The following is a 14,325-nucleotide window of genomic DNA, read 5'->3' on the forward strand; positions in this document are numbered from 1 at the left end:
GATGTATGGGGTATGGGAAGAAGTTTGTCTGATAAAATCTCTGAAACCTGTTGAATCCATTTTCTGGGTGAATTTTCCTTTTAGAAGCATATAATGTCTTTTGTGGCATTTGAATCTTCAAGTGAAATAATTACATGCTATTCATTAATATATTTTCTCTTTCTCTCTTATATAACATCATTTTCATACTTTTTATAGCATCAAATGCCCCAAAGCCTTTATAATTAAATTTCCAGTGCAAAATTTAGCTAGAAAGTTTCCTCCAGGAGACATTATCTTTGACTGGTGGAATTTTGAAAATGGCCAAATAAGATATTTTTTTAGTTAATTAACTGAATTATGAGATATTATTTGGAATTGTTTATTTTGACAACCCTTTGATCATCCAAAAGGTATACTTTAGTGAAGTGAAAGTCTTTTAGCAAAATACAAGAAAAATTAAATTTAGCAGAGATTTAATCGATTGCTACACGCGCCTCAGGAAATATTCTGGATGGAATAAGTTATTCGACATGTTATATGTATGTTTAGCTTGTGAATCCTTGTCCTTTTGCATGGATTTGTTGGGCGTCTTTAAACATTGTTCTTCCATTTATGTAGAAATTCTATTCTTTGATACACGAACCCATTGAAGTGAAAATAAAGCACAGACGAATACGAACGTGCGTCACAGAACTACATGTGGTTTCTATTCACATTAAAGGATTATATATTTGCAATTATATGTATTTTTATGCTTTGTATTTGTAACTTTCCCAACAAAGGCACTTGCATGGTAAAATCTTTAAATCCATGCGTTACTATATGTAATAAAAACATACAAAATATTACATTTATTATATCTGAGGTGAAAAATCAGGGTACATTAACCACTTAGGTATGTCCATTTTAATTTAAAAAATACAGTGAATTTGTTAATATCTTTAATATACCCAAGGTGGTTCTTCTTTGCTCTTTAATAAAATTCTTTAAGACTAGCCAATAATTTTTCTGAAAGAAATACACCAAAAGAAATTGTGTGATTTTGTGAATTCTAGATTTTGTAAATATAGTATCGGCCAAAAGTTTCTCGACGAAGTAATGTTCGAGAAATTAGATGGGAAAAATGATAAAAAATATTAATTTTATTTCATATAAAAAAAATGTTTTTCAAAAGTTGATAGTTTTTTTTATCGGCCAAAAGTTTCTTGACACATTAGTAATTTTTTTTGCCTGATTTCTAGAATTTATCTTTTTCAAGAAGCTTTTAACTGATACTGTAGGCTTCATATCTCAAGTTTAGCCACATGGTTTAATTCCTCTAATTTCTTATCGAGCAACTTTTTTAAAGTAATTATGGCTTAAGATATGACATTGAAGGCAAGTAATCCGTAATAGATTTTACAAAATCACTAAAATTGCGTGTTAGATATAATTATTAGAAAGAGAAAATCCACACAATAAAAAGAAACTAGACTGAGAAAAAAACGGGAGTGCGATTAACTTTTTTCCTCGTAACTAACACTTTTTAGGTGTAAAAATATATCAACATTTTTTAATGTTAATTTTACACCTTTTTAAGGGTTAAATTAACATGCAAAAGGGTAACTTTAACCCCCAATACAGCTAAAAAGGGTAATATTTACACCGATTTTGGATCAATATTGCAGGGTAAAATTAGCATTTCCGGAATGTTATTTTAACTTTTTCGGATTTCTCTCACTCAGTGACAAAACGTTTCTGTTTTGTGGTTTGCTGGAACTCACGAGAAAAAGCTCTCCGTGAATTATCTTTTTGGCTAGGTTTTGGGTGCATTGCATACCTGTTTACTACCGATTAAATTCATACATAAATAAGAAAACCGTTCCGAAATAGAAAATTTCTTAAGAAGACCAAATTTTAGAATGTTTTGACATTTGCAACAAGCATACAGACAAATAATAAAAAGTAATTTCGAGAAAGGTATATCATTTACAAGAACTTTACCGAAACATTCGCGATTAAGTTCGATGTATCCGGATCGGAAATTTCAAGACCTTTCAAGAGAAACCAAATTTAAAGCAAATCGGTTGAAAATTAGAGTCTTCAATGTGATTTAACTTTGAACTTCAAAAATTCGATATCGAAATGTTTTTCGAACATAAATGCATTTGGACTTAGTATTCACCTTGATATCTTCCAAAATCTCGAAATCTTTTTAAAGCACCAATTACATCCTGAGGACACTCAAAGGGCCAAGTGATAGAGCACTCGCTCTATGATCCAAGTGTCCCGGGTTCGAATCCCCTTTAGGTCACTAGGATTTTTTCTGGCGTTGAAGGTGTTCGGATTGCATCCAGTGAGCTTCACTGCACTTGATTCCATGGGCACGGGACTGACAACCTCATCTTGTACAAGAAAAAAAAATCATGTCTAGAAATCCCCTTGCAGGAAGGCCTTATTCCTTCATGGAATGTTTTGTCAGCATTATTATTATTATTATTATTATTATCTTCCATAATATCCTAAACATATTCGAAAATGAAAAAAAAATCCAGGAGCCGTTTTCGAAGTTAACCAAAAACATGGTTTTGAAGGGGTTGGCGGGGGAGGGGGTGAGGGGAAAAAGAGAAAGGACTTCCGTAGATAATATTGATTTATGGGGGGTCGTCGAAGACCGGAATTTCATATCTCTTTCCGTTTGTCCTCCAGTCATGTCACAAGCCTTCGGATTTTTTTTTTAAAATATATTTGAGAAGAGTATGTACATCAATTACGATCACTTTGCCGATTCATTACCGATTAAGTCCGATGCATCTAGGTCACAAATTTCAAGACATTAAAAAAAACCAAAACCGCTATCAAAGTGAAACAATTAGACTTGAATATTCTATGCAAAAAAACTCCACTATGAATTTTACAATATTTTATGTAAATGGTAAAAGAACAACTTTGAAATATCCATAAAATAGCTTTTTTCTGCCCCAATTTCACCTTTTCTTCGATTCATTGATCACGATGTGAGAAAATATTTCATGGTCATTTGCCAATGTGAAAAGCTGAGGCTAAAAGTTATATAGAATAGGTATAAGGGAGTATCTCAAAACCCTATATTTTACATTTAACATTCCCAGACTTCGTTTTTCACGAGAAATCCATAAATTGTGTCCTTTCACATTCTTTTTCACTCATCAATGGTAGAGAAAAGGTTGAAAAGAAAATACCTCTGAAGATTTATTGGGATGTTATTTCAACTGACCTTCTCTCCACAGGTTTCCTCCTACGCTTTCATCCAAGAAACATTACTTAATGACAAATTTATAATGCAATATAAGAAATTAATTGTATAGGAATGTCTGTTCGTATAAGGTAGTCACATTTAATGATACCTGCAACATATAGCATCCATTTATCTTAAAAGGAAAATTGGACGCAATTTGTGAGACTAAATGTATAAGAATAGGAAAAGGAAACCTTTTTTTTTGTAGTAAAACTTCAATATTTAATTATGATAAAATTGCTCCAAGATAATTTTTCACCAAGAAATTCGCAGTGTAATTTCCAATCTAATAATAATTAAACAGATTATTGGCTTCTTATTTTATTATCCGTATAATTAAATCACTTATAGGACTTCCTTTCATAAGCTAATTCCTATATTTCCTTTTCATAATAGAATATTTTTCAACGACCATGGAGCATTGAACTTCACCATCAATTGGCCTTTAGTAAGAGAGTTTGTGAAAGCTTGATACCCCAAACTCAGATCAAATTTCTTTTGAATATTCACAGATGCTTCTGGAAAATCTTGTTTTGCCAAAAGTACCATGGATTTTTTTTTGGTGGAGCAGTTTCCCCATATACCAAATGATTAATGGATGAGACATGGAAAATCACATTATGTACATGTGACTATATAAGAATGAAGGGATGTTTGAAATTTCACACGGATAAATCGTACAAGAAAAGAATTTACCATTGATTTGTGTGAATTGAGAAAGAAATCATGATGAATTGTAGTAGAGTCACATTCAAGATACCTTCATCTCTCATGGTACTGAGTTCCTTCTTTGCACGCTTTAAGGCACTTTTGGCAAATGTCGTTTTTTTCACACAATAATAAAGCTTCAAAAGATAATCGTTGGTTTGCTTTATAACCACGATTACTTTTGTAGAATTACACAGGCATGTAACTTCAGAGAAACGTGTGATCTCAAAATGTGTAATATCAAATTTTGTTAATTGTAATACATTTCCTTGCGAAACCAAGAAACTTCCGAGAACCTCGAAAATTTCTTTGAAATCTCATAAAATTTCGAATTCGAAAAGCTTCGAAAAACCACGAAATTTTTAGGAAACTGCTTTCGGCTCTTGAGAACAGTTGGTAACCTGGACAATTTTGAAATAATTAGGAGTTTGCGAAAACTCTATAATCCAGGCATCCTCTAGAATTGTTGAGAAATCCGAGAAAAACCAAAGACAATGTGAGTAACCATGGGAATGTCCGAAGCTCCTTGGGTTACCAAGGTTGTAAATTCAGGGAACTCGAAAAATCCTGGGGATTTTTCTCAAGAAGTTCTCAAGAACTTGGAAAATCCTGGTCTAACTTTCATTACTTTTTCATGGTACAACATTTTTGCTTCCCTGTTTTTATGCCCTTTTTTGCCATTTGCAAAAATTAATAACCACACAGTTGTGTATATTTTGTACACAAATTTTGTGTAAAATTAATAATTTTTAACTGTGCAGCTTTAAGAACTTGTGGCTCTTTAACATATTGTCGAGATGAAGAAGGATTTCCTTTTGTAAATGATAGATTATGAAAGTTCATCACTCAATTTAGGATGTTCCATATTGAATTAGGCATCTCTCTACGTTCCTGATGAATAAGTATCACATTCAAGATGTATTTATTCTCTCTATAGTATAGTAACATTCCAGCTAAATAACGTTGTTTTATTATTTTATTTTTACTACGGGGAAAAATTATTAAATAAGATAGACTAATTTGTAGGCGGTGCTAGAAGTGTTTTTCCTTAAAATAATTAGGTTACATGCATTACAAAGGAATTCCGTGTAGACAGACTATCTCAAATTTGGGAATTTAGGAATTTGGGATTAAATTTACAACTCAACTCTTTAAACATTTAGCTGCTCCCTTTTCAGAAGGGTTGTTTAGAAACTTGGCAAAGGTTTATTGTCTTGGTTTTTACTAAAATTAGTCTTAATACGTTTAAAAATGAACTGATATGTAGAGGTGAATTTGACTCTTATTTTGGACAACTTGGTTATTAATTTGGACAACTTGGCTGTAAATTTGGACAGCTAATCCACCTTAACAGGATGCCCATTGTTCTTTATTTCATGAACCAATCTTACCAAGTCCTCTTCGTGTTCATGTAAGGGAAACGTAGAATGTCACAAAAAACCCGAAAAATTACCATATCATTCATTGAAGTGAGTTGACTTCGGTACTCCAAGTACGTGCGGATTCGCTCATTCCCTGGCCTTTCCGGGAGTCTTTCAATGCTTTTCTCACTACATCTCTTTCGTAGAGGTGATGCTCCTTTGTTTCTCCAGGCATTTGTCCAACCTAGTCATCACAAAAGCTAAGACTTCACGAAATTTCGAGAGAAAAACACCTGTCCAAAATAAGGAATATCACCTCACTGGCAAATGTCTTAAAAAATTTCCCATTTTTCACACGAAAAATCTAATTCACAAGGCAAATCTCACTACAGGTCAAATGTACAAATCACCATTAACGTGAATTAACACAATATTCAATGAATATTCAATAATATCACTCAAAAAAAGCGAAGAAACATTGTTAGTACTTCACCACAGCTAAATAAGACTGAAGTAAACACGAAATTCTGTCATATTTCTCGTAACCAATTGCTCACACTGAATTTTTAACAAAGCAATTTCAACTCAAATCATATTCAAAATTTAACGTATTTAGTGTTAAAATCAAAAAGAACAAATATTTAGATAGAATTAATTATTCATCAAATATTGGAATAAAAATCCATCATTTTAATCAATTTATTTTTAGTGTCCAATTTTATCCTCAAAGTGTCCAAAATAAAAACTGGACGAGATTATGAGCCTTTCCCCTATGGAAAGATAGGATTTAAAGGCAAAAGGCGCACAACATTAAGATTCAAAGGCTGCCGCAGAGCAATATTTGCAAATTTTATCACCCACAAAAATTGTCTCATCTGAATCAAAATATATTTGGAGAAATACAATCCATGAATAACCTTCTAACGAACAAAAATTTGTATTTTGTTAAATGTTTACAAGAAAAAATGGAAGGGCTTAATGCTCAGCGCACAATAACATTTGTTTTGTAAACATTTTTTTGATATTTCAGTGAGAGTGAATGAAACGCATATCTAGTCAACTCGCTCACTCTCATAAGAAATTTTGAAAACATGTTTACAAACAAAAATTATTATACGTTGGGTATAATGACCAACGCACAATAATTTTTATCTTGTAAACATGTTTTCGGAACTGCCTAGGAGAATGAGGGAGATGACTAGATTTAGCTCTCACTCACTCTTACTGAAATGTCAAAAATATGTTTACAGAACAAAAGTTATTGTGCGTTGGGCATTATACTTTTTTCAGTATTTAAAATAAAATAGTTACAATAAGAAATGTACACATGTTTTCAAAATTGTCTATGAGAGTGAAAGAGATGACTAGATCTAGGTCTCATTCGCTCTCATTGAAATGTCAAAAACATGTTTATAGAACACAAGTTATTGTGCGTTAGGCATATTGCTCAGTAGACAATAAATTTTGTTTGTAAAAATGTTTCCAAAATTTCTTTTGAGCATGAGCGAGATAACTATATCTAGATCTCACTCACTCTCATTGAAATATCAAAAACATATTTACAAAATAAAAGTTATTGTGCGTTAGGCATAATGCCCAACGCACAATAATTTTGGTCTTGTAAATAGGTTTTTGATAATTCAATGAAATTGAGTGAGACCTAAGATCCAGTTATCTCGTTCACTCTCTTAAGCAATTTCGAAAAGTGGTTACATATAACAAAAGTGATTGTGCGTTGGGAATACGACTGCCAATTTGTGCAATTCTTTCTCAAATAAAACTTTGTTAGGAGACGAAAAAGTATAAAAAAAAACTTTATATGGTTTCATACTTAAAGTGAACAGTAAATATATTTTCGATTCATATCGATTTAATCATATTTTCAGTATTCAATATGAATATTCAACACAACTATTTAACAAATTGATTATCTTTCCCATCAGACTTTTCTCTTTCATTCCTTTATTGTTCAATTTTGTCTAATTGAGAAAATTATTCCCATTTATGGAATGCTAAGTGGACTAGTTCAAAAGTAACACATGAAGTAATGAATTTCTCACATCAGGGTGATTTATCTTCAAATTACCAGCAATTGCTATAATTTAATCGTATATTTAGTTATCAAATAATCTAGGTGAATCAATCTACCAAAATAATGGGGTTGAATTTAGAACTTAGAACCACAAGAGCTTAATTTTGTCAGGTATAGCCTATAAAGTCTCACGAATATCTTGGATCGTGGCAATAATTCCAATTATGATGCAATTTTCACAAAATTACGTTTTACGTGCTTACCGTGCTTATAAATCACAGGATCGTACAATGCATATTAATGAGATTCCTGTAAATATAAAATTACTTTTTTTTTATACTAGCATATTAATTTTCATGCCCTTAGCGTGGAATTGTGGCAAAAGTTATCATTTCTTGCGTCATCCTAAGAATTTTTTCAGTTTGCATACAGTTAATAACGCACTGAGGGTGGAATGATGGTATATCATCTTTCACCGCACATAATTTTAATATAATTTCATGATTTGATACTTCAACCTTCATTGCCTAGGAAGTCGATGGAATATTAGAAATATTTTCTTTCCTGAAGGCAAATAACATTTGGAATTTCCCCTGTGATTTTCTACTCCATCCCCATATAAATTGAAATTTCGTATTCAAAATCTAATAAGGCAGGAATTTTAAAAGTATTTTAAACTTTCTTCATAGAGATTGTCATTTTACAAATCGAATTGATTTCAATAGTTTGTTGCTACAGATTAAATAAAATACAGACAGAAGTTTTGAAAGCGTTAGAGTGTTCTTTATTGATTAATAATTTCTTAGGGGAAGTGTGCCAAATTTCGGCCAGCTTCTAATTTCGGCCACTTTGAGTGTAATTTCGGCCACATTGAGTGTAATTTCGGCAACATTGAGTGTAATTTCGGCCATGCAAATAAATTATTTAAAATTATGTGTGTAATCTTCGAATAGTCAATTAATTCATTTTGCTTTTTAATATTTATTTATTTTAGCATGTATTAACACAAAGACCGTTAAAAAATGTGTAAAATGTTTTAAATTTCGGGTAAAATTTCACAGCTGGATCCTGTATTTCGCGTAAAAAAGTATATAGTTTGTGAGCGTCTCTCCGGTGAGGTAGTGTTGCATATTCCGGCAACATCTTTTGCTTTCCTAAATTTCTTATTCATTTTGTTTTTTTTTTAATTTCTGAGTTCTACAAATCTCCAGAGAAAAAGCATCGCTTCTATGAAAAAGATGACGTGGAAAAGGCATTGGAAGAGTTCAGGGAGGGCAAATTGCTACGGGAATCTGCGCGTAAATTTGAGATGCTACTCTTCAGGTCTTCAGGACAAATTACACGGAAGATCTCAGGGCTTGTGGGTCATATAAACGCATTAAACTAAATATTAAACTCGTTCCGTTTTACGTTTTGAAATTTTCTATCCGTTGCGTCACAAAAGGTGGTCAGAAAAAAGGTGGCCGGTGTTTGACACAAAGTGACCGGAATACTACCCAAAACAATGTCCATATTTTTATAATTTTTTTTCAATATTTTAGGAAGTTATTTAAAGAAAACAAAGATGATAAACTAGTTTTCAAGGTTCCACACAACCCTACCGAAAAGGAAGTAACAAAAAATATCAATATGAATTAAAAATATTGCATTTCAAACTTAGGACTTCAGTGCTTATATGCAACTATGCCGAAATTTGGCATACTTACTCTAAACCTTTCTCATGAACAGAAAAATGTGTAAAACCTAATTAAAAGACTGGTTAAATTTGACAAAAAAATGTTTCAGACTCATAAAATTATAGAAAATTTTGAAAAAAATTACAAATAGAGGGAAGAGGGGTATCTTTGAAAGTGGTGCAACTTGAGATTTGTCACTTAAAATAAAATTGAGCCTTATCGTGATACAATTTAGCTACACAAAGAGATTTAGGAGGTAAATTACATTATGATATGGATCAGTTCCATTTAAACATTGGAGAAAAATACCAATTTCAAAGGTGCTCTACTTTGAAAGTTGCCCCACTTCCCTCTATAGTTAATTTTTGGATAAATATTACTAAGCAATTCATAACACGTTTATTACTAGTTTATATTCGATTGGAATCGGTTCAGAATTGTGAGAAATTCCAAGACCGTTCCAATTGGGCCAAAGAGTAATCCTATTCGGTTGAAAAATATGCTCTCCAATTCGACTTCCTATTGATTTTTGCATAGTTTTAGCTTGACTTTGGAGTGGCTTTATTTCTTGGAAAGGTTATTACTGAACAGAGCCAGTAGAATCACTGTTTCCAGAGATATTTGCTTCCATAACCAAGAGATTTGCGCAAAATTTCTACCTTGTTCGAGAAAGTGAAGTATCTTACTGACCACAAAATGTATGACTAAGAATTTCTCCTTGTTATTATGTGTATATAGATTATCTAAACTAGTGGCTTGTTAACAAACATGAAGTTCAAAATTCTTCAGTCTTCACAAACTATTACAGTGAAAAATCTTGAAACTTTCCTATAAGATGATATTCTCTTTTACAGAATAACTTCGAATTGTTTAAGCAAATAATATAATGATGGGATAAAACTTTGTCATAGCATTAATTCGATAACGTCTCTTCTGATTGCTTCTTCAGTGTGAAATTTCATTTGCATTTCTGTATTTGCAGAGCCAGTGAGAGGTCACCGTTTGATGGTTCATGCTGTGGAGGAGGATATTCGGTGGTTGACTCACTTCCACCCTCACCAACGGATAGTGAACCTCCACCACCACCCAGGTGAGTACTCAAACAGCTTCTTATCTCCCTCTCAAGTACGTTTTACAGTTTGTCTAGGTACTGGTGCAAGTACTATTCAGATAATAACGCCAGCACTCTTGTCTTGTACTTAATTAAGAGTATAAGTTAATTGGAAATTAAAGTTGCCCTAGAATTGTGCAAAATAAGTTTTTATTTAGTGTCCTTCTACACATTTCATCCAATGAACATTTATGATTGCATTGGACCAGCGCATGTCCATCATTGTGGCATTACTAACACTGGCAATCCATTATCAGCTAATTCTTCCCTATATTGAAGTCATTTTCCACAAAATTGCCACTGTAGCATTGATAGCAGATACCACAAAGCATTATGCTCTTGACAGATTGTGTTCATTCCAACCTAATCCACACTCGATGGAGAATTTCAATTAAGTGTCATTTTGTATCATTTTCTTTCCACCATAAAACCACTTGGTATTCAATTCAGGTATCGCGTTGTGATGCTTGGCGATGCTGGAGTCGGGAAGACTGCCCTCGTGTCTCAGTTTATGACATCGGAGTATATGCACACATATGACGCGAGCTTGGGTAAGTGAAAAGCTCATTTTCTAACCCCCTATATATAATCCCATCAATTGGCTTTTAGTACAATCATAGCGAAAGAAATTGTCCATGTGTGTGTATTATGAAAATATTTTGCATCTTTCTCGTCTATCCCACTCAAGTAGATGACGAATTTGGAGAGAAAACTGTGAGTATACTACTGGATGGCGAAGAATCCGAAATGGTGTTCATCGATCATCCAACTTCTGAAATGAGTGTAAGTTAATTTTCTTAAGATATTCTTCAAATTAATTCAAAAGCGTATATCTCTATACGACTAATAAACAGTCGTTTTTTTCGGTATATACGCTTTCTCAAATAAGCGAGTTAATTTCGCTCATAATTGTAAAAAGTCAGAAACAGCAGCTCACAATACGCAGGAATTTGTTTACAAAAAGAATTCTTCTTACAAATTAAAGAAGAATACCCCCGGAAACCTTCATTAGGTGACTGTGTAAAAATTTTGCATACTGTGAGACGTAATTGATGATTAGGCATTCCAACAAGATATTCCTTAATGCTGAAAAGCAAGAAACATGTCTTCTGAACCAAGATATATTTACTTAAAATTCCTTTTGGGGAATATCAATATTAATAATGTTGAAGTTATTTGTTTATCAAAAAATGAATCTACAAACATGATATAATACAAATCTACGCGATTTCAGGTTTTCTATATAAATAATATAGTAAAATAGGGGAAAGTGCCCATGTTTGATACCATGAGAACCTTCGTAATGACTAAATTTTCTATGTTTCACAATATATATTTGACTCATCGCAACCATATTTTAAAAACTATGAGAAAGTGGCCAGTATTTAAAATATATTGCGGAGTCACGTTTATTGAGAAACATCAGGAAAAATTTAGTCATTACGAAGCTTCCAATGGTATCAAGCATGTTTTAATACTTTAGTATAAAAACTTTTTTTAAATATTTTCAATCTACATAGTAAAAATGATTTAAAATTTCTTAGTTCAATTTCTAAAATTAAAACGATGGTTATAGCAATGTTACATTATGAAACAAAATTAATTACTATTGTTGTTCTAATATTTTTAATGCAAATTATGCGAGAAAAAAATGCGTCCCAAACATCCCCTTTTGCGTCCCATACTGCCCTAAATCGGGGAGGTTTGGAACAAAGTGTCAAGTTAAATGTTTTATCTTCTCCAAGAAAACTCAGAAGTTTTCCAAGTTCTATCGAGTACTTTTTATAAAAGTCAATACCCATAAGTATCCTATAGATCGTATGAAATTGAAATACATTATCGTGATTTTTTTGGAATACTGTCTCAAAATCAAAACTTGAAAAAGTGTCCCAAATCTCCCGGTCTCCCCTAAATAAAGGAGAAAATAATAATATAAAATATAAAATAATAATAAATGAAGAAATGAATAAATGAATGAATAAATAAAACAATTCAATAATTCAGTACAATACTCCTCCCGTATCAGAAAATGTAGCACTTTTGTATAAGGTAAAGTGCCCTCGACTCGACCGGTTCCTACACTGGATCGGTGGTCAATATTTGAATGTTTTAATGGTGAATTTCTATAAAATTGTCACTGATTCGTATTTATTTATGGAATATTTGACATATTAATGTTAGATCATATGCCAAATATTAGTGCAAATATAAAGAAATTGAATAAATAACTCTACCGGTCGACTTGAGGGTACTTTACCTTATAAGTTTAGTTCCAAAAAAAGTCACATCTTTGGGAAAAAATTAGATTCAGGGACAGTTTTAATACTTTTAGAGTAAATGTTAGTCAATTTTATGTTAAATTAGTTAAATGCTACGATGAGCAAGTGATAATCATCAATTTATTTACGAGATTGATTGCTCGTACTACATGATGTTTTGTAGAACAATGAGATCGATTCATCCTTAGGGCGATATCACAGTCTTTTATGACGTTCTTAATACAACATTCTGATTTCTCGGTGACGATAAGCTTTTGTGGTATAGTGAGATGTTTTAGGAGAACACTTGTCGATGGTTTTCACCATTATGTACGGTGATACAAAAGCCCTCCTCATGTTTTAGGTGGAGAATTCTCTGTCGACTTATGAGCCCCATGGCTGTGTGGTTGTCTACTCAGTGGTTGCCCGTAGCTCCTTCCGATGTGCTGAGGAAACTATCAATTACCTGTGGCGTGAGAATGTCATCAGAGATAAAGCAGTGATTCTCGTGGGAAACAAGGCGGATTTGGCACGTTCCCGTGTTATAACCACACAAGGTATTAAGCTCAAACATAATTGTGTTGACCACTGACCATAATCGACTTATACAACTTTATCTCTCATGCCATATATATTTTGATATATAGAGGGAAAAGCTCTGGCAGCTGCAAGAGATGCAAAATTCATTGAAACTTCTAGTGGGATTCAGCACAATGTGGACGAATTGCTTGTGGGGATACTCAAACAGGTAAATTTTCAAAGAGGATATAAAAAATAAATACGTTTGCGTATTTAAACTTACGATTTCACATCCACAAAGCGATTCTTTGTGGCTCTGGCACAACTTTTAGATCAGGAAAATTTCATGAGATTAAAATTCACATCCCTTTTTTTCTCAGACGTTTTGCATTATGTCTGTCTCACTCTTTCGCATTCTTCTTCTTCTTTTGAACGTCAAAATAAATTCAATTTAGGTCAATTCAATTTTAATTATGAAGGAGTTGGATAGACAAGTACAAATCGTTTAGGAAATAGTTGTAAATTTTGATTTCATGAAATATTCTTGATCTTAAAGGTGTTCCACAGGCATTACTTTCAAAATTTAACTCACAGTCGAATTTGTACGCATTCCAAATTTGCTAACAACCGAACTAACAAGACCTCAGAGGTTGTCCGTGGAATCCCAGACAATAAATTCAGTGAGCTTATCACTGTTTGTTTATAATCACTGAAAGATATCTTGCAATAACTCCTGTCACGACCACAGACAACGATGAAGAATAAAAGAAAATTTAAGCGTTTTATCTATAGTTTATTTTATTGGTAAACAATTCAGGTGAAATCCATCTAAGATTTAATACAATAATTCATACGTGTTTTATTTGATTTCCAGAAGATTCGTTGAAGCAATATATTGATTTTACGTATAGAAAATTCTCTAATTTTGAATAAAAATTGCTTTAGAAGTACCTGTTTGTATTAACGATAGTGCTTTAATTAATAAGATATTGCTAATGGCGCTGGCACACCTTTTCAATTTAGTGAAATTCAATCGATTGAAATTTTACCTCTTGCTCTTTCAAAGTAAAATAAGATATGTTTGTCTTTTTCTGTCAAATGAAAATTGAAATTTCAATTTCATTTTCAATTTCAATTTGAAATTTCATTTGACAGAAAGAGACAGCTGTATCTGATTTTAGTTTGAAAGAGTAAGAGGTAAAATTTCAATCGATTGAATTTTACTCAATTGAAAAGGTGTACCAGCGCCATAAGTGATGATTTTTTAAGTAGATTGTTTTTTTTTGTAAAGAATTTTGTGTGATTTTGAAAAATTAATTGAGAACAGTTTAAAAATGTCTATACTAGAAACTTTAAATATATATTGCACTATCTTCGTGTATTGTAATACTAGCGTTTTGAGCATTTTCAAAGTATTTTGAA

The 14,325-nt window shown here is 32.3% G+C and overlaps 1 protein-coding gene across 1 annotated transcript in view; it reads left to right on the plus strand.

Moving 5' to 3' along the window:
- LOC129803201 (uncharacterized) overlaps window positions 1-14,325 on the plus strand; it is a 106,379-nt gene that overhangs the window by 82,099 nt on the left and 9,955 nt on the right. The window contains exons 8-12 of the mRNA XM_055849614.1: window positions 9,998-10,105; window positions 10,577-10,677; window positions 10,818-10,909; window positions 12,749-12,941; window positions 13,032-13,132. Coding sequence (XP_055705589.1) covers window positions 9,998-10,105; window positions 10,577-10,677; window positions 10,818-10,909; window positions 12,749-12,941; window positions 13,032-13,132 — 595 coding nt within the window. The remainder of the gene's footprint in view (window positions 1-9,997; window positions 10,106-10,576; window positions 10,678-10,817; window positions 10,910-12,748; window positions 12,942-13,031; window positions 13,133-14,325) is intronic.

Source organism: Phlebotomus papatasi, chromosome 2, assembly GCF_024763615.1.
Source record: "Phlebotomus papatasi isolate M1 chromosome 2, Ppap_2.1, whole genome shotgun sequence".
In the NCBI taxonomy this organism is placed as follows: domain Eukaryota; kingdom Metazoa; phylum Arthropoda; class Insecta; order Diptera; family Psychodidae; genus Phlebotomus; species Phlebotomus papatasi.